General features: G+C 35.7%; 3 protein-coding genes across 5 annotated transcripts; 1 reads left to right on the forward strand and 2 right to left on the reverse strand.

Annotated features, from left to right (window-relative positions):
* On the forward strand, positions 1-919 carry LOC110033223 (zinc finger A20 and AN1 domain-containing stress-associated protein 5-like). The gene has a single exon (XM_020737138.1). The coding sequence runs from the start codon at positions 191-193 to the stop codon at positions 656-658; it is 468 nt and encodes a 155-aa protein (XP_020592797.1). The 5' UTR covers positions 1-190; the 3' UTR covers positions 659-919.
* Positions 807-26,726, reverse strand: LOC110033222 (protein POLYCHOME-like). Of its 3 annotated transcripts, XM_020737136.1 has the most exons (5): positions 26,551-26,726; positions 24,531-24,619; positions 4,964-5,020; positions 4,736-4,924; positions 807-1,945 (listed from the first exon to the last, which is right to left on the reverse strand). In XM_020737136.1, exons 3-5 carry the CDS (start codon positions 5,012-5,014, stop codon positions 1,568-1,570), a joined length of 618 nt encoding a protein of 205 aa, XP_020592795.1. In that variant the 5' UTR covers positions 5,015-5,020; positions 24,531-24,619; positions 26,551-26,726; the 3' UTR covers positions 807-1,567. The 3 variants fall into 3 exon arrangements, with proteins under 3 accessions (XP_020592795.1, XP_020592794.1, XP_020592793.1); XM_020737135.1 differs by lacking the exon at positions 26,551-26,726 and having other exon boundaries at positions 24,531-24,686; XM_020737134.1 differs by lacking the exons at positions 24,531-24,619; positions 26,551-26,726 and adding an exon at positions 5,110-5,359.
* Positions 20,871-24,387, reverse strand: LOC110033224 (protein POLYCHOME-like). The gene is made up of 2 exons (XM_020737139.1): positions 24,193-24,387; positions 20,871-21,635 (listed from the first exon to the last, which is right to left on the reverse strand). Exons 1-2 carry the CDS (start codon positions 24,358-24,360, stop codon positions 21,357-21,359), a joined length of 447 nt encoding a protein of 148 aa, XP_020592798.1. The 5' UTR covers positions 24,361-24,387; the 3' UTR covers positions 20,871-21,356.
* Positions 26,727-27,915: the final 1,189 nt, after the last annotated feature.

Raw genomic sequence — 27,915 nt, forward strand, 5'->3', positions numbered from 1 at the left:
TATGCAAAAAAAGGGACGAATTTGTGGTAATGTGTGAGGAGACGCGGTTCAATTTTCCTATCGCCATTACCGACCTTCCCTAGCATTTAAAACCCTAGACCATCCTCCATTTTTTTCTCAGCTTGCGGGTGGTGCTAGTCTCCGTTGCTGGTGGAAACCACCCTGATTCGGATTTCTAGGGTTTGAGGGCATGGCGCAAAGGGAGGAGGAGAGGGAGATCCAGGTGACGGAGACGCTGACGCTTTGTGTGAACAACTGCGGTTTCTACGGCAATCCGGCAACGAAGAACATGTGTCAAAGCTGCTTCCAAGCTGCTCAGGCCAGATCGGCGTCGCCTATGCGTCCGACAAACTCGGTGATGGCGAGATCGGGGGAGATCCGGCTGACTGGACTGGTGGAGAAGGGGATTGATGCGCCGGAGGGAGAACCGCCGGAAACCAAGGTTGCGGCGGCTACGCTGAGGGTGTCCAACAGGTGCTCGGGATGTCGGAGAAAGGTGGGGCTGACGGGTTTTCGCTGCCGATGCGGGGAACTGTTCTGCGGGGAGCATAGGTACTCCGATCGCCATGATTGCAGTTTTGACTACAAGGCTGCCGGCAGGGAAGCCATCAACCGGGAGAATCCGCTTGTTAGAGCTTCCAAGATCGTCAAGATTTGATCTCTCCTTACAAAGAGGTTTCAGTTGGCGAATGATTGTTCTCTGTGGGAGAGACGAGAGGCAGAGAGAGATAGAGAGAGAGAGAGAGAGGCAGAGACGAACTGGGAATGATCAATTCAGAGATTCATGTACTCTCTCTTTGGTTGTCTTTTTAAATGGAATTTAATTTATTGGGGAAGATGATAGATTTAACTCTCCTTAGTTGTGAATGTTATCATCATTGTAATCTCTGATAGAAAATGGTGAATTATGCTTTTTTTTAGCTTTGCCTTCTTACTGTATTTAGATTTGGCTCCCACTTTTGAAGACTATGCACGGCTAAACTTAGTGATTACCAATCTGCTATTATATCATCTAATCAAACTGAAAACATCGGCTGATTCTATTATCTGTGATTTGCTATATATCCATGGAAAATCAATGAAAAAAACAAGCAGTGATCAATCAATCATCTGAAGATGATATCATGGAGTAATTCTAAAATGAAAACATGTCCATGCGCAACAATTGAGGGGCTAAGATTGGCCTTCATCTGTTGCTGCTAACTGTACCAAAGTTTCTACAATCGTCCAATCAACAGTAATATTTACATATGTGAATTGAGTTCATCATTGACTCTTAAAGCGTAACAAGGAAAGAGATGATTACTGGGTTGTTGGTCTGGTCAATCACTAAGCCCACACAGGAACTTGCAAGATCTATCTTGAACACAATCGAGTAGATTGAAAAACCTGTCAAAAGAAATTTGATTAAGATGAAGAAGCCTGAGAACAAGAGGTTTATGCAGCTGTGGAATCTCATGTCTATGAGGTGAAACGCTCGTTTTGACTAAAAAGCCAGCAAGGAAAGAGATGATTAGCTGGGGTTAGGGGCAAGACCTGACCAACGCCAACCCAAGGTAATCATCTTTCACCTCATGGACATGAGATTCCGCAGCTGCGTAACCCTCTTGTTCTCAGGCTTCTTCATTCGAGCCATATTTCTTTTCACAGCCCTTTCAATCTGCTCGATTGAGTTCAAGAGAGGGCTCTCGGTTGCTGGAGTTTGTCCATCATAGGCATGATCCGTCGTAGGGGCTGGGGTCTGAGGCGTCTCATCAGCTTGCAGATGTGGCTTGATCATGGTGGTAGGGTAAGCTTCCAGCGGCAGAGTCGTGGAAGGGTGAGAAGCAGGTGGTGGTGTCGATTCCTGTGGCTGTGGGTTGCTGATTTGAATGTCAGGCGCGGCTGAGGAAGAGGCTGCAGATGCCTGTGCTGCTTGGATGCGCAGGCGCTTCTTTTCATAAGCCTTCAGAGTTTCGAAACAGATAATGTTTGATTAATGCTCCACATGCGTAGAAGTTGTGCAAAGATGTATTTATATGTAGATTGAACATTTTCAAGTAGCAGTCAGCACAATGAGTATAAAGTGAGGATTCATAAAAGCCAATTGTACATATTGAATTTAGGCTGATGATGATCAACCGAAGTCAGGAAACCGTGATTTCACTGAAAGAATTTTCTTGAATCCTACAGATTTCGGATTAAACAATTTCAAATGAAGAGAATTTTGAACTTGTGATAGCCAACATAACAGGGAAAGAAAGAAGAAGCATGATTTCATACGCATCATGCTAATTCAAACAAGAAAAACCTATCGTAATCGATTCTAGTAGAAATAAAAAGAGGGCATTCCGCCTCTTGGTAGTTTAACCTATCTGTATACAATATAGAGGTAGAAATTGCCATCTAACTAAAATGATTTCATCTCCCTTCGTAATGTCCAATAATTTTCAAAAAGAAAAACAAAATTCACAAACTTCATAAAAAATACAAAGGATGCAGATCTGCACTTAGTGCAGTAAAAATGTCCTTTAAGAGTGGACGAAGAACAAGTTTAGCCAGCTTAAACCATACTCTGAGAGAAGGATTAAGCTATTCAAAATATGAACTCAACTTACCCAATATCTTAAAGAAGATAACAAATCTGCACCATGATATGAACATTGCTCCAAATTGATTTAAAAAAAATTACCACGCACAAGCATCACATGGGTTCACTAAGTTAATGGAAAAACTGAAATTAAAAGCGAAAATAGTTGAAGCAAAAGTTATACCAGTATCAAGAAGTTTATATGACATGCTTCAATCACAAAATCTTGTTCATCATCACGATTTGGGCCATCTTACAATATAATTCACGAAAGAAAATTCAGAGTTTGAAATTTTATAAACCATTTCAGAAAAATATTAATTTTTGATACATCATATACAGTTTATGCAAATTTTCTCGGGACCTATTTGGTTCGTTGAAATTAGAAAGCATGTTTAGAAAAAAAATATGATTTTTCTAAATCCTGCAAGTTGTTTTGATGCAATTAGAAACCACAATGAAATTTTAACTTTATAAACACCATTATAACTCTTGGAAATTAAGGATTTCAATTTCATATTTTCTAACCTGTATTCTATTAGCAACAAGAAGAGCCATCCATCAAAATAGATTGAACTTAATGCAAAACAAATAAACGCAAATATTTCAGGAAACTGGACTCAATTTCAAAGCAAGGCTCAATGCAAGCCACATAACAGATTTTAATTATTTTTAAAAATATTAAAACGGAATAATTCAATACTCCACAAACATGCATTCACATAAATCTAAAGATTCCCGGTTAACGTGGGTGCTTTTACTTCACTTTTTGCAAATTTTTATTGTATAAAAGGACGCATCTAAGCATTCAAATTAGAGATGTGAGATCCTTATGATTGATATGCAGGTTGATTTGGAGTGTAAAGCAGCGCTTAAAGAAAAAAAAAAGAAACTCTACACCTAACTGAAACAAGAATCAAAACATGAACATGAAAAACATGAAATTATTAATAAATATTATACTATGTGCCACCAAAGCATTCAATTAATTCCTAATGGAGCACTATCATATGAAGACAAGGAGCCACTAAGACATGTTTAAAAAAATCTATCGGAACGAAGTAACATGTTAAAGTTACAATTTGGTTAAGAGGCTAGAATAATTGGGAGTGTTTTCTAGTTCAAAGCAAAAGGATTTTCTTTGAGTGTTATATTGAAATTTACCAATCCTAAACTTAAGATGCAATTTTTTAATCTTTTTTTTTGGTTTTCATACTAAAATGAAATTGGTCTTTATGTCACCTCAACAGAATTAGTATTAATCGAGGTATATGATATATTCGACGCAGCATATTAGAGAAAAAGGTTTAGCTAAACCAATCAGGAGAATAAAAAAAAAATATACTATCTGGTTGAAACAACTAATCCACACTTAAATCTTAGTTGAGCTTGAATCATTTACCAGTCGAGAGTAGACTTTGGCCCTTTGCAAAGGAAAGCTCCTCTACTTTTTGAAAATTGATTGAGCAATGAAAAAATAAAATTAAAAAAACATTGAAGAATAAATCAATGATATATACAGTGATTATCACAGCACAAACAATTTTGCAAAAACTTGTAGTGGAACAAGATGCGACAAACGAACCATCTTATAAGAAGCCAACAAAATGCAAACAAAGTTAGTCTTAGTAGCATAACACAAAATATGGCTTCAAAATTACAGTAACTTTAGCTTTCCAATAGTTCAATCATCAGAAAAATGCATTTAATTTCAGTAATCAATTTTATTCGGTAATTTTTTCAACTAATTTTTGGATACACTCAAACAATTAATTAGTCCACAATGCACTACGAATCTCGAGATAAAGCATCTTGAAGTCGCCAAGAGAAGTTCTTGTACTAAGTCTGAAGAGAACAAAAATATGGGCACTCGGCGGAAAAGAAATTTCTATTGCAAATATTTGAACGTGAACGAACAAAATGATAAAGCAACTTGTACAAGAAACAGATAACAATGAAAATAATTTTACCACTTACGATTAGAATGTCTTAAAACTACCAATTAACAGTCCAAAATTCTTCGTAATAGACAGAAATCTCGTCACGTTATCAAGAAAGAGTAAATGAAAATAAAAGCAGGGAATCAAACTGATGAACAGAAGAACCCTAAGTGATCGATGCAACTAAAAAACTAATCGAAATAGCGAAATAGAGCAAAACGCTTACCTTCACTATTGCTGTGATGTCCCGAAGTGGTGTCCGCGGGTACCAATCTGGGAGCGGACTCCTCCCCGGCCTCCGGACCCTCGCCGCCGGCGATCTGCGCCAACCATACGGGATATTCTCCTTGTTATTCATCGGAAAAAGTCGCCGCACCTTCCCTTGACCAGTCATTGCCGCGGGGGAGTAATCCACCCGGCGGATCCACGGATCCAGTAACCCCCGCCAACGCACCCGGCGGATCCAGTAACCCCCGCCAACGAGCGGCTCCCTCAACTCCGGCATTTCCTCCTGCGAAAAATCCAAACAGCAAGACGCTCAAATAGTGGAGAAATCCTAGAATCCATGGAATAAACCGAGCACGGGTATCGAGTTCCTACCGATAAAGTGAGGCTGGAGGGCTTTCTGCTTCTCGAATGCTTCCGTTTTCGTCTTCTTCTCGGAATGAAGTGAAGGGGAAACTGGAAGCGCTGGGGATTTAAGGAGACGAGGGATTAACGGTGGTGAGCAGATCTCGGAAGAGGCCAAGACCACTGGGATTTTGCGATGTGGTCACCATAGTCCGCCATTTTTCAAATGTTCAAAATTTCAAGAATAGCGGACGACGAGTGAACGTAGGGTCCACCAGAGTAATTGCTAGATTTGAACCTTTCGGAATCAGACGGATGGCCTTCAAGTGGGGATAATATTATGTCCGGCGTCGGTAGTATAACTGTGTATGACCGAAACCGGACCCCGGCTGAGTAATTATAATATTTACCGTTGTCTAGGCGGAAAAATAGTATATAGAAGCTAGAATAAAAAATTAATTTTAGAAATCTGAAAGACCAGAAGCTGCGTATGGACTATGTACTGTACTGTTGTTTAGTCATGTTTTAGAGCTATCATATTGCTAATATATCCTATTTTTTGTAAAATTTATGTTCATTAATATATTGTATAAACGAAAGATGAATTCTAAATTATGATTAAATCTTGTCATTTGGTTTCTCCTTGTTTGTTTGTCGATGACACAAGTTTAAATAGGGCCCCATAGTGTGATAATGAGTTATCTCTAAGCAGTTTTGGATTGAATTTCTTGATTAAAAAGATTGAAAAATGGAGTAAATTACACTACTACATGATGTATATGATCATTTTACTAATGCAGATATGTGATTTGGGACTACAAGGAAGGTGAAAAATACTAATTATGCAATATTACTTGAGGTTTATGCATAAATTTATTTTATTGATGAATTAATTCATCAATTTTTGAGATGTGTACTGTGTGCTTGCTGAAGTGTTTCTTTGAATTGGTGCATCATATGAGCTATATTAGGTTATTCATGAAAACTTAGCCCAACTCTCTTCAGAAAACTGGTTCCAACGAGTGATAAAAACTCATTTTATAAGTTGTGTCTGGATTGCGCACTCAGGTTAAGTCATGTTATAGGACTGTTCACAAGGATCTGAATACCATATCTAAGACTCATACCATTGAGCATTGGGATTTAATGTAGGATAAGTAGTGTATAGCATTTTATTGGAATCGTGAATTGTCGAGTCTCAAATCAAATCTTAGGGGTCCCTATAAATTTAGAGGATGATTTTCTTCAACAAAATATTTTAAGTTTAAATGTCCTCCGAAATATCCAAAATCTTTCGAAAAGGTGTTCGGGGCATAACCCTAAGCAACTTTAGAGTCCTTTGGATCATTCCCAGTTCATTTAAACTTATTACATTGTTGAGTCAATCAACCCTGGTTAAATTAAGATTTAGTTGTGATGTTTTAATTTGTACTCAATGAACTTCAATATTTTAACTGACACATGAGTGGGGCAATTAGTCACTTGTTTGATGTCATGCATAAGGACTATGTAGGTAAGTACCCTTAGGGGTAACTTAGTCATTAAGGAATTTTATACCATTTTCAATTTAGGTTGATCTTGTAGTGTTTTGAAGGTGTTTATGATTGATTATGTTCTTTTTCCTAAACCTTATTTGAATGATTTTAGATCAAGCCAAGTTCACTACCAAGCTTTTAGGTCATTTAGAGGTAAATTTGTAATTTTGGAAAGTTCTATGAAATGTTCTTGATCCATGATTAGAGAAACAACAAAGTTTTAAATTAAAATTTTTTTTAATAATTATTTTAGTCTAGAAATAGGAATTTTCAATATTAATTAATTTAATTAACTAAAACATATTGTCTGTTCTTAGGAAAATTTTTAAGAGGTTTACTTAGGTCAGATAACCACTTAAAATAATTTTCTTAAATTTTTTAATTATATTTTAATTTTTATAATTTTTAATTGATTTTAGTGAATAAGTAAATAGAACATTTACTTTATTTCAAAAATTCATTTATATAATTTTTATTGATCTCTCTGACTTGAGAGAACATTGAGAAGTAAATTTCATATTTTTATATTTTTTATTTTTATTTTTTGTACTTGTTTTTATCCAAAAAAGGGGAAAATGCATTTAAGCACTTGACAATATATTTTGACATTTTATAAATTTACAAAAGCATCTTTTAGTTGTTCTCTGAAATTAAGATGATATTTATGGCATTTTGAAGCATTTCAATATTTTTGAGATTTTTTTATATTTATAATCATTTTTAAATTAGAAAAATGTCTAAACATTGACTTTTTATTTAGCTTCAATTTTATTTTTCTTAAGTGCCTCTGGTTTCAAGGAACATTCCAAACTAATTTTATGATTTTTTGATTTTTATGTTAATTTTTATAATTAATCTAAGCCAAAATTTCTATTCAATTAGAAAATATATTTTTGTATTAAAAATATTTTTTATGACTTTAAAATTTTCAATAAGGCTTTCTCGGGTCATTTTTTTCAATTTGGGACATTTTGGTAATTTTTGAGTAATTTTATATTTCCTTAATTTTTAATAATTTTATTAATTTTAAAATAGAAAAATACTCTTTTAATTTTTAAATCTGATTTTTTTCCCTTGGGTCCTCTGAAGATAGTAAACCTACCTAACTTTATTTTATATTTTTTCAGCTTCTATTTTTTTTTTAATAAATTTTAATTTAAATATTAGTAATAATCCTAGAAAATCAAGGCTTTTGATGTTGAGGGTGCACTTCGATCTTAAAAAAAATCAGAGAACACTCCTAAGCACACGAAGAGTAAGCCCTCCAAATTTTACATTACTGTGATTAATATTTAATTAGTTATAATTTAAATAAGTTTTAATGTATTTAATTAATTTAAAAATAAATATAAAACAAACGTGTCATCTATTCTCTGAGCACATGGGTATTTTAATTTTATTTTTTGGATTTTTCTACACCAAGATATGTATTTTTAAATTTTTTGTAATTATTTTAATAAAAAAATATCCTTTTTTTGTACTTATCTGACGTGATGCCAGCGCAACCTAGGCGGCTTTGAACTCCCACGCAGCACACTCTGGTTGGCCGACCTTTCCATGCAAGTTGCTAACTCGGCCCACAGTTTATGCCATGTTCGCTCGTCTGACTTGATCCACAACGTTTGATCAATACACACATAAATGAACATCATCTGTTCATCGTCCCCAATCGCCTTAACCCGAGAACCGTCCACACTAAAATGCTTCGATTTCGCTCGATACTCAATGAAATCACTCATGATTTGTTCCTACACCTTCATCTAAGTGAGACAAACCTATTTATACCGTTAAATGTGTATGAAATACACATTTCTTTCATAAAGGTCTAACCCAAGACAAAATTTAGAGATTTTGGGTATACATTTGCACAAGAGGTGACACCTCGATTGGGTTAGTTTGAGAAGAACGCCTTGCGTCCACAAACCTCCTCCGAGTTTTGATTTGAGTTGTGATTGGGCTTAGGTAATTTCTAGTCCAAAAGGTGGCTCAGACATGGTCTTGGACTAGGTTAGAGTGCTCGGGAGATGGGGGTTTTGATTGGAAAGTCTTTGTAGGCTCTGGTGAAGCCTTTAGGCAAGTTAATTTAGAGTTTTGGTGGGCATTGGGTGGTGTCCGTGAAATTCTCTGATTTTGGAGCTCAAAATTAGGGCAAGACAGTGGGGATGAAGGGCTAAATGTGATTGGAATGGGCTTAGGATGCAATTGAAGTTTGGTGTGATTTTGGCAGAGTTCCCCCAAGATTTTCTTGCAACAACCCCCCTTGGCCTAGAGGTCATGTCCTATTTATAGAGAGGGAAGGAGAGCTCAATTGACCTAGCCAATGGGTCAAAAGGGCTGCTTAGCTGGAGGGAAGGAGAGGGCCATTGACCACTTGGGGTGGGTCACCTTGGATGGGCTTAATTTTGAGTGTTGACCATGGTGGCTCCCCTCGGGTTTGGGTTTTTCAACGACCAAGGTGGTCGGCCAGCTAGGAGAAGGCCGCCATTTAGTTCAGGGAGGTCATGGCTTGTGAAGTCAATTTTGGGTTGCCATGTGTAAAGGTATTGAATTAAAGTGGAATGAGGTTAAGCCAATTTTGGGAATTTTTGGTTCCAAGTCATGCATTTGGGATGGGTTCACCCACCAAGTTGGCTTGGGCTAATGATCAGCTTGGGGAAGAGTTTGGTGAAGTCCTCATCAAGTGGATTAGGGTTGGAATTTGGTTTAGAATGAAGCATGGGTAGGGTAAGGTGCTTTAGGGGTGAAGTGAAAAGTGCTCCCTCCTTTTGCCATTTAGGGCTTGGTGACTTCAAAAGTTACTTATGTGTGGCTTCATGGCTTGGATGAAGTCACGTGGCTTGCCCATGGCTCATGCTTAGCCTACATGGCTTGCACCAAAGTGCGAGAGTGAGAAAATCAAACTTGAAAGGGTTTCCATGAATTCCATTTGGAGTTGATTAAATCATGCCATCTTGGACTTAAGTCTTGATTAATTTGATTAATGTGATGAATGGAAGGGTTAATTTTGTCATGTGCGTTTTTTCATTTCAAAGGAATTTGAAGTTGGGCTTGGTTTTGGGCTTTTATGAGAGGTGATGAGAAATTGATTTTGGGCTTTTAATTTGATGTAAATGGTATTAAAAGTTGGTCATCTGGAATTTCATGAGGTCTTGAATCCATCATAATAAAGTTTAGGACATAATGTGGTGAAATCAAATTTGATTTATGGGTTCAAATTTACTGAAACTTGGCTTGAGGTGGATTTAGGTGAATTTGGATTTGGACATGGATAAATTTGGATTTGGGCTTGGATATGAGTAGGATTGGTTTGAATTTTAAATTGAGTGGAATTGGAGTGAATTTGGTGGAAATTGGGGCAATTGAGGAATTTTGGTGATAATTATGGATTTTGATCAAGATTGGACATTTTTGTCAATTAGGGGAATCTTGTCATTTTTGGCAGCTTTGAGTAGGTTTAGGTAATTTAGGAGAATTTTGAATTTTTTTGATTTCAAATTAGGTATTTGGATAATTTTTGGGTTATTTGGAAATTTGGGGGTATTTTAGTCACTTTGGCTATTTTGGGTAATTTGGACAATTTGGATGATGTAATTTTGCAAGTCATGAAAAGCCTACCTGAAGTCACATGAGTCTTATGAGAACTCATCTTGAGCCCTCCACATGTTGGTCCTAACCATCTTAACCAAAGGCTAAGGGCATGAGACCACCCACATGAGTTTTCAAGAGAGTTAAGGAGTAGTTATGGGCTTCAAGTGAAAGATAGGTCAATTTGGGTGAACGAATGATTTTAAATATGTGTGAGAATTTATAGTGAGTCCAAACGTGTGTGTGCAAGACCAAGCCACTCAGGGTTGCTCTATGGCCTGACAATCCTATAGGTACTCTTTTTGAGCGTCCTCATGTTGGTCCCAAGCTTCTAAATGATTGAGGTAAAAAACCACACATGTGAGACTCCAAGAAGAGCAAGAAAGTTGTTTGAGTTTATAAATTTTGGTGGGTCCCATCACTAAGCTCCTAGGATAGTCAATAGAAAAGTCCTAAGGTAAGACCTTAAGTCTTAAAGAGAAAACTGGACCTCACAAAAAATGAGGTCAATAGCGATGTGTGGGACTGTGTAGGTTTTTGAATGTTTCCTCACATTTGATTGACCATTAAAATCTCTTAGCTTTCCCTAGTATCTTGAAGAAAGTTGCACATTTGTTGCCCGATTTTGAAATAAAATCACTGAGTGCCATCATTTGACTGATTAACTTGTCCATTTCTTTATTATTCTGAGAAGAAGGCATATTCAAGAGCACCTTTACCTTCTCTTAGTTGGCTTTACGTCTTTGGGTGTTAAAATATATCATAGAAATTTTTCGATCGATGCTCCAAAAGTACACTTCAGTGGATTTAATTTCATGTTATATTTTCTGAGTATTTGAAAATTTTCTCTTATGTCATTTATATGTTGTTCAATTGAATAATTTTTAACCAAAGCATCATCAACATAAACTTCAATACTTTTTTTTCCTTTTTTGTTTAGCTAAAATTACATCCATAAAACGTTGGTAGGTAGCTCCAACATTTTTTAGCTTAAAGGGCATTACGGTATAACAATATAAGCTTTTGTTCGTACTGAAGGCAGTCTTCTTCGCATCGGGTGGCTGCATATTGCTTTTATGGTAGCCTCAGAAAGCATCCAAAAAGCTCATTACTGAATGTTCGACCGCAGTGTCCACCAGCATGTCGATCCTCGGTAAGGGGCAGCCATTCTTTGGGGCATGCCGAGTTTAGAATTATGAAGTCTACATACATTCTCCATTTATCTTTTTACTTGTATACCATAACCACATTAGACATCCAAGAAGGATATTTCACATCCCAGGTGTAGCCCAACTCCATTAGTTTTTGCACCTTCTCATGAATCGACTCCGCCAAAGTCATGGTTGACATTCTGATATTCTGATTTACGGGTTAGATGATTGGATTGATTTTGAGATGGTGGTATACTACATTTATTGGGATGCTTGAAATCTCAGCGACCAACCAGGCGAAGTCACCTCGAAGCTCCTGGAGAATCCAAATCAATAAGTCATTGTGCCCTGCATTAAGAGTTTCACAAAATAGAAAAACTTTGCCTAGATTGTTGAGGACATTGGGGATCTCGATTGTAGTTTCTTCAATTTTGAGACTCCGCTCTCAATGGTCTTAATGTCCAATGTTTCTTGCTTTGCGCTACCAATCGCTCAAAGGTAGAATGTCAAAGACTACTCTAGATTTCTACGAATTGTCACTATCTCACCATCAAATGGAAACTTCACCTTCATGTAGTAGGTGGATATCAGTGTTCTAAAATTATCGAGCAGCGGGAGGCTGAAGATTACTTTGTACGTTGGTGGCGCATTAACCACCAAAAGTCCTCCATATTAATAAATTGATTGTCGTCTTTTCTCTAGGTGACTAACATCCTAATCATACCCAGGATACCCTTTTGCTGACTGAAAAACTCATACAATGCGCCGGTTAGCGCAACTAGATGATCAACTGACATATCCATTTTTTTAAGGCTGATTTGAATAGTATGTTCCTTGAACCACCTCTATCAACCAAGATACTACCTGCTTAGTAGTTGATATTTATTGTCGTAGTGACTATATCATCATTATAGAGATTCCTCGGAGGGGCAAATCCGCATTAGTGAAGATGATTGGAGGATGGGGCTTCATTTTTTAGGCGAAAGTAACAACATAATATTCCTCTGGCTAGAGCCTCTTACACTCGACTCTTTTGACCTAGTACCACCTAGTATAGTTGGCACTATCCCACAATGTGATAACATTTGCTTGGACGGGCTCATTTGAGTTACCTTTTGCAGGTAGTTTCCCTTGACACTTGGTTTGTGCTCTTAGGGCCATGAACACTTTGAGCTTTCCGACCCAAATCAGTTCCTTGACCAAGCTTCAGAGGTTTCTCTATTCCTCCGTATCATGACCATGGTCCTTTTATTGGTGTTCCGGAGGAAAGCTCTAGTTCTCATCAACGAAGCCTTCTTAAAGTACTCCTTGTCCTAAATAATTTTCACCAACTCCGCCATTGAAACCCTTAGTTGAGTGGGTTTTGACGTTCCTCAATCGATAGTATATTGGTCATTTGATTGATTCCCTCTTCATGAATTTTGGTCAGCCTCACTATCTTTATGAGACGAAATACCTCTTTCCAGTTTTGGGTGAGGGTTATCATTCTCCCTCCACCTGTCATCTCGTAAGCCCTTTTTTTCAAGCGGCAGTCAAATTTTTCACCTTTTTAAATAGGCAGGTTGGCATATTCTCCTGCAATATGGACATTGGCTAACTCCAGAAGTTCAGCCAAAGTTTCAAGCTTGTGTAAACCCAGAAAGTATTTGAATTGAGCACTCCTAAATCCTTGTGCTAGGGTGGTCTTTCTTATTGCATGCTCCATGTTCCACACTTCCAACAACTTCTTCTAAAATTAAGTATTGTATGCCTAAATGCTCTCATTCGGGCCTTGTTTAACGTGTCAATGAGCTTTTGAATCTTTGTGGGGCTTTTGGGGGCTAGCATACTGCATCGTGAATAGCTCCTTGAAATGACCAAGGAAGAGATAATTCATAATGGTAGTCCATTGAACCACCTGACGGCTAAAGCCCTCAGTGTGGTGTACAATAGAACACTTCAAGGCATCATAAACATTGAGAAGGAATATGCCGACTCAAACGAGGCAATGTGATCGGTCAGATCGCTTTGACCCTTGTAGCTCTCCAAAGATGGAATCTTGAACTTTTCGGGGGAGGGGTGACTTTGTATAGATAATTTATCAGGAAATGCATTCTCCAGCTAGAGTTAGACTTCTATTTGTCCCACTTGTGTTGTGTTCCTTGGCATGGACCCATTATTATCATGATACCAAAATTCTTTAACACGCTCAGCTCCCTGAGCCGTCTGATAACCTTTGGGCTCGGTGCTTAAGGATTTGGTTCTAGAAGAGCTTGTGCTCTCCCGTTAAGCACAATGTGGTTCAGCTCTGCCATCTGTCTCGCTATTCAGTCATGGTGTTCTTGAACGGAATCCATGTTTCTCTCAAATGGGCACCTTCTCCGTGACACGCTTCTCCACTTATCGAAAGTATGACTCCATGCTCACTAGACCTTTTAGGATGTTGAATTCTAAAATGTACTTTGGATCTCGCTTAATGAATACAACATTGAACGGATGAGAGGAGTGGATGGAAAAGAAAGAAAAAAAAGTAGAGTACCCAATAACATAAGTTTTCTTGGAATAAATAGTCCCTTCTTGAAGAAATGATTATATGCATTGTCTAGTAAGTTCAATATTTGTCTCTATTTAAATAGGAACAACACAAGTGATTAATGTGTCATTACACCTATTACATATTTGTAACTGACTCTGAGATCCTTTAATATTCATACCCGTTGTTGACACTGTTTCAAATTCATAACTGTTTAAAGCAGAGTCTTAATGATTCGCGGATGCTAACATTTGGTTGTCTGTTAAATGTTTGGTTAGCTGGGAATCTTTGGTTGGTTGGGAGTCCTTTGGTTGGTTGAATGTCCTTCGGTCGGCTGGAAGGTTGTCGGGCATCATTCTTGAGAGAAGCCTCAGTATAGACCTTCTTATCCCTAGGATGAACTTAGATCTTCCTGCAAAGAGTGTGTCACCGTAATCTGACAGCAACCTTCCTTTGGGCAAGAGGTCTTCATAGAGGGTTAAAAAGGTGTTCAAGGGAGCGACTGTTGGTTCTCTCTGTGAGGGATCCTAGAATTTGGTTAAGGGTGTTGATGACACACAACTGTTCCTAAGATCATGTGCACAATTCAAATAAACTTTCATTTGTTCAGCCCATGATCTTATCGAAGAAAGTATTCCTGACACATCTCTCATCTGTTTCAATGTAGTTTTTTGGTATCTTTCTAGTGCAATCCGTTGAATTTCCTCGGAATACGTGCGATAATATTTCTGATGTACTAACTTGATATTTTTTATGCCATCAATTTATAAAAAGAATTTAAACAAGACCTAAAATAAACTCTTTTGCATGAAACTTTTTATTACATTTCATTGCCAGTTGTCTATTTTGAATCTATTTTTTTTTTCAGTAATCTTCAAACAACAAAATTGAGGATAAAATTTATAAGCTTGACAAAAATTTTGCTAATTAAGAAAGAGTTTGGTCGGACGTTTCTTTATTTAATTCTTTTATATTTTATTTAAAAATAATTAGAATAAAAATATTGTTAGTTCATGATTTATATATCCATATTGCAATGTAAAACAAATACAACTAAATTGGTCTTTTTTTTCTTTTATATTGATTTATTTTACAATAGTCTTAATTATATGAATATAGAAAAATTAAATAAATCTTCATTTTCTTAATTAAATTATTGTAAACTCAAAAATAAATCATAACAATTTTTAAGTTCAATATTCCCACTCTAAAGTCGAGACTCAACACAAATAAGCTTGGCTAAATCAAGATGCCATTAAAACAAATTTGATGAGTTCCAAAATTTGAAAAGCATTCGAAAGATTAAATTAATAAATGAGTTGGTTAGGCCATTTAGCACCATTAGATGTTTGATAATGCAAATTAGGATTACATAAAATATATTGCTTTTGAGTTGCCCTTGTCTTAAAAAAAAGGGTTGGGCTTTTATATACATACCACCCAATTCTTATGTATTTACATATCTAACGCTCCGACTTTGATTTTGTTTCATTTGTAACACTTAATTCTTTAATATCATATAAAAAATATCACTAGTTTAACTTCAAAATTCAAAAACAAATATATCTTTTCATGCATAAATAAGATTTTATATGTGTGTGTGTGTCACTATTTTAACTTCAAAATATAAAATTAAATATATCTTTTCATGCCAGATTTGTGGGAGGGCATGAGAGTTCTTCTACATTATCTAAGCATTGGTGAACCAAGTCACAAACATCCACTTAGAGTCGGCAAATGCAATCACTCCCATTGGCATACCATTGAACCACTTGAGAGCTGACTCCCTCAGCATGGTGAAAAAGAGACACTTCAAAGCATTAGTGATCCTCAGCAAGCAACAGGTCAAATAATGTTATGTGGTTGGTCTAATCAGTTTGACCCTTGTAGTGTTCTAGCACATGGATCTTAAACCTCTTTGAGGGCTCAACTGCAGAGATTTGTCGAAAGAACGTGTTCTCGAGTTGATGGGGCGCCTCAGAGCTCCCGAATCGTTGTTGATCCATTGGCGCCGACATAGCACTATCAAAGTACTGGGAAGTTCCTTCCCTTTCCACAAGTAAGGGTGCTCGTTGGCCGTTGGGTGCTAGCCCTTCTTATTGGTGATTCTGCTCCCTTTCTCGAGTTAATGCCTTTCAAAATACGTCCATCATCTAGTCTTTTAGCTCTTGTATTTACTGTTGCACAAACTCATAGTGCATTCCATATTTCTAGTGTTTATGTTCTGGTTTTCTTCTTCATGTGCTACTCCGCTTCTTTTCTGTGGCATGGTTCACGCTCACCGTACATTTAGAATTTAGAATTTGAAAATGTTCCTGAATCACACCTCAAGTGCTACAGTGTAAGATAAGAGAGAGAGAGGGAGAGACAGAGAAAAGAATGCAAAATAAATGAACAGTATTAAGCCTTGTTGATTAGCTCTTTCTTATAAAATGATCCCCTATTTAGAAAAGAATGAAAACAATATGTGAAGTTACATGTTTTCTTATGCTTTAATGGGGGCATTCAAGATATTTTAGGTATTTTAAATGTATGGGCACATGACTTTTCTACTCTCTTGCTAAATGTTGAACTTGGTGGGCCTTGATTTGACAAAACCTACATGTTCAACTATGTTGCATCAGGGTTGTCGGTCAGCAAGACTGGCTCAATCGACTTGGCTCTACCAATCAGTTTTTCCAGTTTGATTATTGATAGTTCGTCCCTAGATGAGAAGCCTCTATTAGCATAACGATATTAGATTATCGGGTAGAGGATGAATCTCCACAATCTGATAGATAGCTCATTAATTGACAAAGGGGTGTCTTTTGGGATGTTCATTGGTTATATTATTACCGATCCTTGGCCTTTAATAAGAAACTTCAGAATTGTCTATTAGACACTTGGTGATCTTGAATCATTTTCCTTGATTTGGATTGCGATGATAGTCAAGTTGATGCCTTTGCTTGGCTCGATCATGCTTAATCCTTTGTTTGGGTGGTTGCATTTGATCAAGTGCGTCCCTTGATCATCTGTCTGTGTGCCCTCCTAAAGTCTACCTTGATTTCTCCTATACCGTTAGATCTCCTCTAGATTCATGCTGGCACATTTCTGATGTACATATTTAAACAAAAAATGAGTAACATTTTAAAGTCAGCTTCGATGTATTATTATGTTATTGCCAATCAAGCCAAATCAAACAAATGTACTAACTGATTATGCAAGATCAAAAAAAAAAAAAAAACCAACATAAAATTAGTTAAAAGGTTTTGATCTAATTATTTTATTTTAAAATGAGTTTATTATAGTTGATTAATTTTATATTATACTTGTTTCAAGTAAAAAAACCAACAAATTTATTCAAATGAATCATGATGGCCAACTTGACTTTTCTTTAGAGGTGTTAAAAATTGACCTGATATGTTAACTCGACTCAAACTTAACTCGAAAAAGCCAGATTTGTCTCCAAAATTCCAACACATTTAATTTTTCAAAGCCGAGTTCTAGTTGACATGTAAACCTAAAATTGACCCACCAACTCAAAATTGATCATTGTGACACTTCAACTCGATTTTGACTCAAATAATCATTATGCATAAATTAATCGAATTTTGTGACTCTAGATTGGGTCAGTCAATTCATCTTATACTTCTTAACATATTTATTATTTAAGTCAGTTTGGGTGAAGAAGTTTTGGGTCAGATAAATTTCAGGCTAGACTCGAACCCTACTCGTGAACTCAATTTAACACCTATTTTTTTTAAGCTGACTAAAGTAGCGTGGGACTACGCTACAAATTTTGATAAATATGCCGCATGCTCAAGCCTAAGAAATTTATATATTTAACATTTATATTTATATTATTTGGTGCTATATATTTCGAATCCACCACATGCAATTGAATGAACAGAATCACTTCCAAGTATAAGGGCAAAAGATTACCATATTGCTACCTACTATATCACATTTAATTTCTAAACTTTGCAATTATTTTAAAGAGGATGAGAGGAAAAAATAAAGCCAAAAAAAATTAAAATATGATAAATTTGCAAGCTAATATGGAGATTAAAAAATAGTATTATCAAAATATTTGCTTCCGCATCCAAGCCGCATATACAATTTCTCTTCTAAATAACATACACACACTAAGTTTATAATGAAATAAAGCCGGAATATCGAGAAAAAATATTGCGTCCGACGTCTAGACGCGGGACGCTGGACGCAAGCTACGTCCGGACAATGAACGTGATACATCAGAAGGGGAAAAAAAAATTTCGGGTGTATCACATCCATTATCTGAACGCAAATTGCGTTAGGACTCCAGATGCAATATTTTCTCGAATATCAGGCCCTTTATCTAGAAAAAAAAGATTAGTTTACCTTAATAACATATATTAGAGAAATATACATTGCTTGAAAATTGATTTCGAGCATGGAATGAAGTCGAGGAACACGAGCCAAAGTTAGTTCTTGCACTTATCTTCTTTAAAATTAAGTTATTCTAATTGGCTTGTTATGTTTGCAAATGTTGTAGCGTATAATAGAAAGATTAGTTAGATAATTTGAGAGTAATTTTATTGTAATATTAAATATTAAAGATAACGAGACTGTCCTTAATAAATTTTTACTGATTAGTATATGAATGTATTGCTGAAGATCACTACAAATGTTAATTTTTTTTATTAGAAAATTGTTCTATCATTTTGAAAAACAATATTAATAACACTTTTAATTTTCAATTTGGTGGGACAAACTGACATTAAAAAATAAAAAAAATATTTTTTTTAATTGCTTGATGAGATGATTTGAATTAGATGCAAAAGAGTTGAGTCGAGCTCGAGTCGCTCTCGGTTTGAGCTTGAGCTTGATTAGTTTTATTGTGCTCAAGCTTAAATCTACAAGTTCAGGGCGGCTTGCGAGCCAACTTATTTAATATACAAGATAAATGATATTAATTTTGAATGATTTTATAATAAGTTGACAAATAGAATGAACAATTAGGAGATAAATAATAAAAAATCACCAAATATGCAATAAAAAATATTATTTTCTTAATATTTTTAATATCTTAATGATAAAGTTTTGAAATTTAATATATTTTGAGCATATTTTATGTTAATATTTTTTTAAACGAGCCGGCTCACGAGCTAACGGTTCGAGTTAGGGCTGGCTTGAGCTTGGCTTGTTAGCTCATCGAGCTCAGTTCACGAGTCACTTATTGAGCCGAGCTCGAACCAGCTCACGAGTCTGCTTGACTCAATCACACCCCGAAATTGAATTCAAAAGATCATTAAAGGCATTTTATGGAGTTCAAGCACGATTTTTAATCACAGATTTTGGCACTTTATAGTGATATGTATACGGTCAAATTCAATATTAAGAACTGAAACACTCATGAGTCGTGAGATACAAAAGGAGCAAGTCAATTAGGCTCGAAGCTTTTGTTAAAATGTACTCATTTATAGGATGGGTTTTTTAAATTTTATTCAAACTAGTTTATTCATATGATAAACTTAGAAATTCTTGTATAAGTTTGACAAGCAAGCATAAATTACTACTACACAAACAAGCATTGAGTTGTTAATTGAATGCATTTATTCGCTTACCATCTCATCCACAGGTTATTTGCTAGATAGAAGGTGATCTAATCGTAACAACATCGATCGTAGAAACGGAGTTTTACAATCATATGTGCAAAGTTGATTGAGGTATCGTAAGTAATTTTCCATCTATTTTTACTCCAATAAAGAAAAATACATTTTGAGGTTGGTGCAGAGCTAACAAACCTACAAAGCAATCTGAAGTTGAATTCACTTTGATGCTTAAAATGTTAAATTATCAGCATGCAAAATGAAAGTGTCATAGTTCAAAGTTATCAAAACAAATTTAATTATAGATGTAACCAACCTAGACAAAGGATAAAACAGTATAAACAGAGGAAACTAAAGGAAATATCAAAAGTTCAAGCCTTAAGAATGCTAGATTGGGGGCAGAATTGAAACTCCGCCAAGTGCCTATTAGGGGTGTAAACAAACGGAACACGAATGAACAGAGCTTGTGTTCGTGTTCGGTTCGTTTGAAATTTAATTTGTTTGAAATAAATTCGTGTTCGAAATTATTCGTGACATCACTAATATTAATATATTATTATTATTATTATTATTATTATTATTAATTTATTATATATTATAATTAATAAAATTTAATTTTTTAAAATATCATAAATTATATATATAATTATTTTAAATTATTTTATATTTCAAACAATAACGATTCAAAGACGAATGAACACATCACTGTTCATGTTTGATTCGTTTAACTAACCGAACTAACCGAACGAAAAAATACGAAAAAATTTGTTCACGTTTGTCTCATTTACTTATCGAACAAATCAAACACGAACTCATTGACGAACCAAACACGATCTGTTCGCGAACAAAGAGTTTTTTTTTGACAGCCCTAGTGCCTATAGAGTTACTTTTTAAATGTCAAAAAAAATAAAGCTTATCAGAAGTTGGAGGGAGCCAATTACTTTAAATTGTTCCCACTCCAACTCTAACCAAATAACTTTCAAATCATGCCATCAAACAAATGCCAATCCAAAATTCACCTAATTTATAAATCATTTAAAAATTTCTCAACTCCAGCATTATCAGTATTTGTGAGGACTCGAAAAGAGCAAATCAGCTGCTATGTATAGCTCACATGTATTTAAAAAATAATAAAATATTAAAATTTGTATTCATATTATTTTCAGACTTTAATTTTAAAGATGTGCGTGCATTTCACTCAATCTTTATGTATTTATATATCTAACACCAAAATTTTATTTTATACATGTATAACGCCTTACTTGGGCATAAAAAAGACGTATTTTATTTTTTCAAGTTTAAATAGCAATAATTTTATGTGATATAAATAGGAAAAAAAATAAAATTTAGGTGTTAAAGATATATAAATACATAAGAATTGTGTTGGGCGTATGTAAATGCCCCTGATTTTAAATTCATAAATCGTCAAGATTTGATCTCCTTACAAAGAGGTTTCAGCTGGGGAATGATTGTTTTCTCTGGGAGATGAGAGAGAGAGAGGTAGAGACGAATTGGGTAATTATTGTTACAGCTCTCTCTTTGGTTGTCTTCTTAAATGGAATTTAATTTATTGAGGAAGATGATAGATTTAGCTCTCCTTACTTGTGAATGTTATCATCATTGTAATCTCTGATAGAAAATGGTGAATTATGCGCTTTTTTTTAGCTTTGCCTTCTTACTGTATTTAGCTTTGGCTTCCACTTTTGAAGACTATGCGCGGCTTATCAAACTGAAAACATCGGCTGACTCTATTATCTGTTAGCAAAATGAAATTGTAGCTCTACAGTGATTTGCCATACATCCATAGAAAATCAATGAAAAAAACATGCAGTGATCAATCAATCATCTAAAGATGATATCATGTAGTAGTTCTAAAATGAAAAAATGTACACGCGCAACAGTTGAGGCTAAGATTACCAAAGTTTCACCTCATGGACATGAGAGTCCGAACCCTCTTGTTCTCGGGCCTCTTCATCAAGACAGGGCTCTGAGATGTTGGAGTCTGAAGGGCTGGAGTCTGAGGCGTCTCCATGGTGGTGATGGTAGGGCAAGCTTCTAGTGGCAGAGTGATGGAGGGGCGAGAAGCAGTTGGTGCTGATGATTCCTGTGGCTGTGGGTTGCTGATTTGAAGGTCAGGCGCGGATGAGGAAGAGGTTGCAGATGCCTGAGATGTTTGGATGCGCAAGCGCTTCTTCTCATAAGCCTGTTGAGAATTTCGAAACAAATAATGCTTGATTAATGCTCCACATGCATAGAAGTTGTGCAGAGTTGTATTTATATGTTCATTGAACATTTTTAAGTAGGACTCAGCACAATGAGTATAAAGTAAGGATTCATAAAAGCCAATTCTAAATATTGAATTAATGCTGAGGATGATCAACCCAGATTTCTGATTTAATAATTTCAATTGAAGAACATTTTGAACTTGCAAAAACTCATAAATTGGAACAGTGCATCATTATCGATTCTTAGGTTTCATTACGAGCTAAATACTTGAGAACTAATTAAAACAATAAAAATTCAGAAGCAAATAACACAAGAAGCAAAAAGAAGCAATGGCTCAGTTTTACTATCAGCTTATCATTCATAAAATTTCAGAAGCAGAACTGACTTTAAAAGCTGTATACATTATCATTGCAGCCATGCATTTAATCTTTAAGAAATCAGCTACTAAAAAATAAAAATTAATTAAAACAAATTTTTGTTGCATTTTACACCCTATCGCAATGAACAGAACATGAAAATCAACTGAAAAACAAGAACGGAACAAAATCAGCAATTCATATGCTGTATTTTAATAGGAAAAGGGATCTCATAATCACATTATCTACATCAGGAATGTAGCGAGTTGTTTTAAAGATGAAATTTACTAATCCTAAACTTAAGGTGCATTTTTTTTTTTTTGTTGGTTTTCATACTAAAATAGAATTGGTCCCAGTATCACCTAAACAGAATTAGTATTAATTGAGGGATAGGATACATTCAATGCAGTACATTAATGTAAAAGGTTTAGCCAAACCAATCAGGAGAATAATAAATATATACTATTTGGTTGAAATAACTAATCCATGTCTAAATCGTAGTTGATTTTGAATCATTCACCAGTCAAAAGTAGACTTTGGTCCTTTGCGAAGGCAAGATCCTCTACTTTTTGAAAATTGATTTAGCAATGAAAAAAATAACATTGAAGAATAAATCAATGATTTATACAGCAATTATCAGTGCAAAACAATTTTGCAAAACTTGTAGTGGAACAAGATGTGACAAATGTACCACCTTATAAGAAGCCAACAAAATGCAAACAAAGTTTTTCTTGGCAGCATGACACGAGATGTGGCATCAAAATTACAGTACTTTTAGCTTATTAATTCATGAAGGAAACATTAGCATTGATACACTACCACCAAATTTTCATCATCCAACATGAATCTCGAGACATGATACGAATCTCGAGATGATATTTTAAACAAAAAACATTCAAATCTTGATAAAAAGTCATCCAGAATTCCAATTTTAGCAAACTTATAGTCAAACTAACCTGTTCAATGAGATGAACCTAATGATATGAAAACTAGCACAATCCAAATCAAATCAAGCCCAGATCAAGTCATTAAACCACAATTAGAAGATTTATGGATAAATTTGGAAAGTCAAACGGCTATCAAATATGACAAGTTTATACTCAAATCGAGCCGCTCGACAAAAAAAATTTAAGGAGCCCAAGATCACTCAATTCTGACATCATTAAGGCACAAATGTCCATTAAACGCCGAATGATCGAGGGAAGCTCTCCGGACCGTCCGATCAAAATGGTTCATATTCCTGCATTAATTGCACCCAGAACACTATAAATAGAGCAACATCCCTCTCGTGAGGAGAGGAGGAAGTCTAGAGAGAGCTTGAGATCTTGAGGAGAAGCTGCAGCTCAGCATCATCACCAATCGTTGTGACCACCGCCGACCTCTGTCGTCGACCGCCGCCGACCTCAAAGAACCACCGCCGACCGTCGTCAACCTTCATCTACCGTCATCAATCACCACCAACTGATCACCAACCAGACGCTGTCAGTCGACATTGTAATTTGAAAAATATAGTTACATTTTCCCGTCTGTGAGACAAGGAATTTCTGTAATCATCATTCAATAGTGAATTTTCACAACTAGACCAGACTCCGTGGTTTTTCTATAACGGGTTTTTCACATAAAAACTTCTGAAGTCATCACAACTTATTTTCTCTTTCATCTGTGTGTGTGCTGAACTTTCGTACAACGCTAAGACGATAGCTAGTTACTCTACCGCCACGAATTTTATAGCACGCATAAGCATAAATACCAACTCCAATATTTCAATCATCAGAAAAAAGCATTTAATACAGTAAGTTTTATTCATTAGTTATTTCAACTAATTTGTAGATACACCCAAAAAGAAACAGTCCTCGGCGGAAGAGAAATTTCTACTGCAATTATTCGAACATGAACGAACAAAAAGATAAAGCATCTGGTACAAGAAACAGACAACAATGAAAATAATTTTACCACTTACAATTAGAATGTCTTTAAACTACCAATTAACAGACCAAATTTCTCCCTAATAGACAGAAACCTCTTTTCACGTTATCAAGAAAGAGTACATGAAAATAAAACTAGGGAAACAAACTGGTGAACAGAAGAACCCTAAGTGACCACTGCAATCATAAACCAATCGAAATGGTGAAATAGGGCTGTTGATGTGATGCAAGACGCAAGACGCAAGACGCTTACCTTCACTATTGATGTGATGTCCCGAAGTGGTGTCCGCGGGTACCAATCTGGGAGTAGACTCCTTCCCGGCCTCCGGATCCTAGCCTTCGGCGATCTGCGCCAACCATACGGGATGTTCTCCTTGTTATTCGTTGGAAAAAATTGTTGAATCTTCCCTTGAACAGCCATTTCCGTGGGGGAGCGGTCCGCTCGACGGATCCATCCTGTACCCCCCGCCAACGAGCGGCTCCCTCAACTCCGGCATTTCCTCCTGCGAGAGATCCAAACAGCAGGAGGCTCAAATAGTGGAGAAACCTAGAGTCCATGGAATAAACTAAGCATGGGTATCGAGTTCCTACCGATAAACTGAGGTTGGAAGGCTCTCTGCTCTCGAATGCTCCCGTCTTCGTCTTCTTCTCGGAATGAAGTGAAGGAGAAACTGGAAGCGCTGGGGATTTAAGGAGACGAGGGATTAGGGGCGGGGAGCAGATCTGATTTTGCCATGTGTTCTAGCCGCCATTCTCAAATGTTCAAAATTTCAAGATAATAATTTTTTTTTTCTATGCAATAATTTTGCCCACTCTCATAACATTTCTTTTTTTCAATTCTCAGAAAAATTTTAACATTTTATAAATTTGCCCCTATATTTGATATAGTGTTGTCAATTGAGAAAGGCATGCCTTCCATTCCAACCCTCCAAATTTCAAATAGTTATGGCCTCTAATTAGCTTTGATTAAATAATTTGCAGGTCTATTATTTAAGAGGTTCATCACGATTAGAGTTATAATCGAGCCGAGTATATCATGATTCGGACTTTGCTTGGTATAATTATAAGTTGTTCATGATCAGCTTGAGCTTGCGTCGAGCTTTCATATATTGTTTAAATTTGACTTGCTTAAATTTTTTAATGTTGAACTTGATTTGTATATGATTTGTTTATAACAAGCGAACGAGTACTTAAATGAGTTATAAATGAATAAAATTCAAACTAGTATCTAAATTTTCATATAAAAAAGTTAATAAATAATATTACAAATTTGATGACACTCCATTAAAATTTCTAGAATAATGAAAGTTAACTCGGAAACTATGATAATATCGGATGTAAATGTACACACTCATATTTTAGCATGATCATACTTCCAAGTTTGCACCCAACTCCCTCATTCAAATATAAGTGTTAGTTTTTTCATACTAATATGTGCTTGTCATTTTCTCAACTTGTTACCATGGAGCATAATATCAAATTTTTTAATAAATTAATTGAACAACAAAGTTTGTTTGTGAACATAAATCAACAAGTTCAACTATATTTATGTTTAGTTCTTTTAAGCTCCAAGCTTTTAAGGAGCTTTTAAAAGTTGCTCAAGCTTGTTTATATACTACTTTAAACAAACATGACCGAATCTTAATTGAGTTGAGTTTGGGTTGTTCATCAATAGCATTTCTGTTTCATTTATAGCCCTAATCACAACCCTTTAGATTGTTTTTGAAAGTCAACATGACCATCTTTATTGATATACATGCATATATGTGTGTGTGTGTGTGTGTGTGTGTGTGTGTGCGCTTGCGTGTGAGCGCGCACGCGCTTTATTTCTTACTCCACGTTGAAACTAAGAAGGGTTATCAAAATATCGTGAAAATTTTACTTTCTAAAGAACCATGCAACTTTATGTGGACTTGTTGCTCTAGCTAGCGAATATCTGAAAAAATTCAAGAGATAATTAATATATGTATCATCTACACGAGCATACTATATAATTTCATATAGAGTTAAAGATGACATAGTGAATACTTTAAAAAATGATTATTTCATGATTTATAGAAGCATAATTATTTTCAAACAATCACAACAAATTACAGATGGGGTTTAAAAATTTGTGCAATAATTGAAATAGTAAGATGATCACATTATATTAACATGATCATATGAAATACTACGAGTAAATAGACATATTTTATAAAATATTATTAACAATTAAGCCATAAAATATAATAGTAAGAAATGCACCTCTAATAAGTAATAGTATGTTTATCTTTTACTTGGTAAAAATTCACTAACCTAATTAAAATCATATTGATGAAATCGGACCGCCTAGCACCTCAAGAAAACCAAGAATTGTACTGCCAAATACCTAAAAAAAACCAAGAACGAGACTGCCGAATAGGAAGAAAAAATAAATGCCAAACACCTATTTAACAATAGAAACTCACCACGAGCAACACAAAGAACCAAATGCTAGCTTAAAGAACACATAATAAAAAAACAAGAATGTAACCAAGAATTACGTGGTTCGGTTCATAGGACCTACATCCACGTGAGGGAAATTAATCATCAAATTCACTAAGGCAATAAAGAAAAATTACAAGGCTTTTACATTGATGAATGAGCTCTCATCTTGTCATGATCTCTCTCTCAAATCTCCTCAATACAAGATCTCCAAGATCAAAGAGCTCTTATCTTGTCACGATCTCTCTCTCGAATCACCTTGATAGAAGATCTCCAAGATCTCCCTCTCAATTCTTGAAGCCTCTCATCTTCTTTTTCTAACCAATTGATTTGTTTTCCCTTGGTCACCTCTCTACAAGCCTCCCTCACTATTTATAACAAAGTGAGGCCTCCTAAGTAGACCCAGTTCACCAAATGGAAATTTTTATGAATCTTTAACAGCTTCTATAAAATTACAAGTTTTTCATTGTCTTAGTTAGTCAATTGAGAGTCATTATAACAAATCAAAAGCCATACAATATATAAATCATGACATAGATCTTTTTCAATTCAATATTATATATTAATTATACATAAATAGTACCCATCAAAATTGATGCGTGCAAGAAAATTTGTGGTGGTAGAATAATGGATTATCGTCTTAACGTTGTACGAGAAATCAACACACACTCAAATGAAAGAGAATCAACCAGTGATGACACCACAAGTTTTTATGTGGAAAATCCGTAAAGGGAAAAAAAACACGGAGCCTGACCAAGTTATAAAAATCCACTATAAGTTAATGATTACAGATGCCTCTTGTCCCACAGATGAGAAATGATTATTATATTTTCGCAAAGTACAATGTTGACTGACAACATCTGATCAGCGGTGGTCAACGACAGTTGATGACGGCTCGCGGTGGTCAACGGAGGTCAACGATGATCGGTGATGGTCGACAGCAGTCGACAGTAATCGACGGGGAACAACGGTGGTCGCTGATCGTCAGTGCTGGTCGGTGGTGATTGGCGGTGGTCGACGTCAGTCGATGACGGTCGGCAGTGGTCGACGGGGGTCAGCGGTGATCGGTGGTGGTCAATGGCGGTCTGCGATGACCGAGATGATGTTGAACTTACTCCTTCTCAAAGCCTCAAGTTAAAGCCTCAAGTTTTCTCTCAAGCCTCCCCTCTCATGTGAGGGGTGGGACTCTATTTATAATGTTTTGAGTGCAATTAACGCATGAATATGAAGCATTTTGATCGGACGGTCCAAAGAGCTTCCCACGATAAGATGACATTTGATGGACATTTGAGTGCCTTAACGATGTCAGAATTGAACAATCTCGGACTCGTTGGATTCGTCTTGTCGAGACACTCAATTCAACTATAAACTCGTTGAATTCGACATTCGTTTAACCTTTCAAATGTCTCTGAAAATCTTCTAAGAATGATTTAATAACTTGATCTGGACTTGATTTAACTTGAATTTGACTAATTTTGATATCATTAGGTACGTCTCATAGAGCCGGTCAGTT

Source organism: Phalaenopsis equestris, unplaced genomic scaffold (genome assembly GCF_001263595.1).
Source record: "Phalaenopsis equestris unplaced genomic scaffold, ASM126359v1 Scaffold001116, whole genome shotgun sequence".
Lineage (NCBI taxonomy): Eukaryota > Viridiplantae > Streptophyta > Magnoliopsida > Asparagales > Orchidaceae > Phalaenopsis > Phalaenopsis equestris.

What these genes read in the sequence shown, in the direction of transcription:
- LOC110033223 (XM_020737138.1), top strand. Translation starts at nt 191, where the DNA reads ATGGCGCAAAGGGAGGAGGAGAGGGAGATCCAGGTGACGGAGACGCTG.
- LOC110033224 (XM_020737139.1), bottom strand. Translation starts at nt 24,360, where the DNA reads ATGGCTGTTCAAGGGAAGATTCAACAATTTTTTCCAACGAATAACAAG. An exon ending in ACATCACATCAATAGTGAAG is followed by an intron (nt 21,636 to 24,192) that starts GTAAGCGTCTTG and finishes AATTCTCAACAG; the next exon opens with GCTTATGAGAAGAAGCGCTT.
- LOC110033222 (XM_020737136.1), bottom strand. Translation starts at nt 5,014, where the DNA reads ATGCCGGAGTTGAGGGAGCCGCTCGTTGGCGGGGGTTACTGGATCCGC. An exon ending in GGGGTTACTGGATCCGCCGG is followed by an intron (nt 4,925 to 4,963) that starts GTGCGTTGGCGG and finishes TGGATCCGCCGG; the next exon opens with GTGGATTACTCCCCCGCGGC. An exon ending in ACATCACAGCAATAGTGAAG is followed by an intron (nt 1,946 to 4,735) that starts GTAAGCGTTTTG and finishes GAAACTCTGAAG; the next exon opens with GCTTATGAAAAGAAGCGCCT.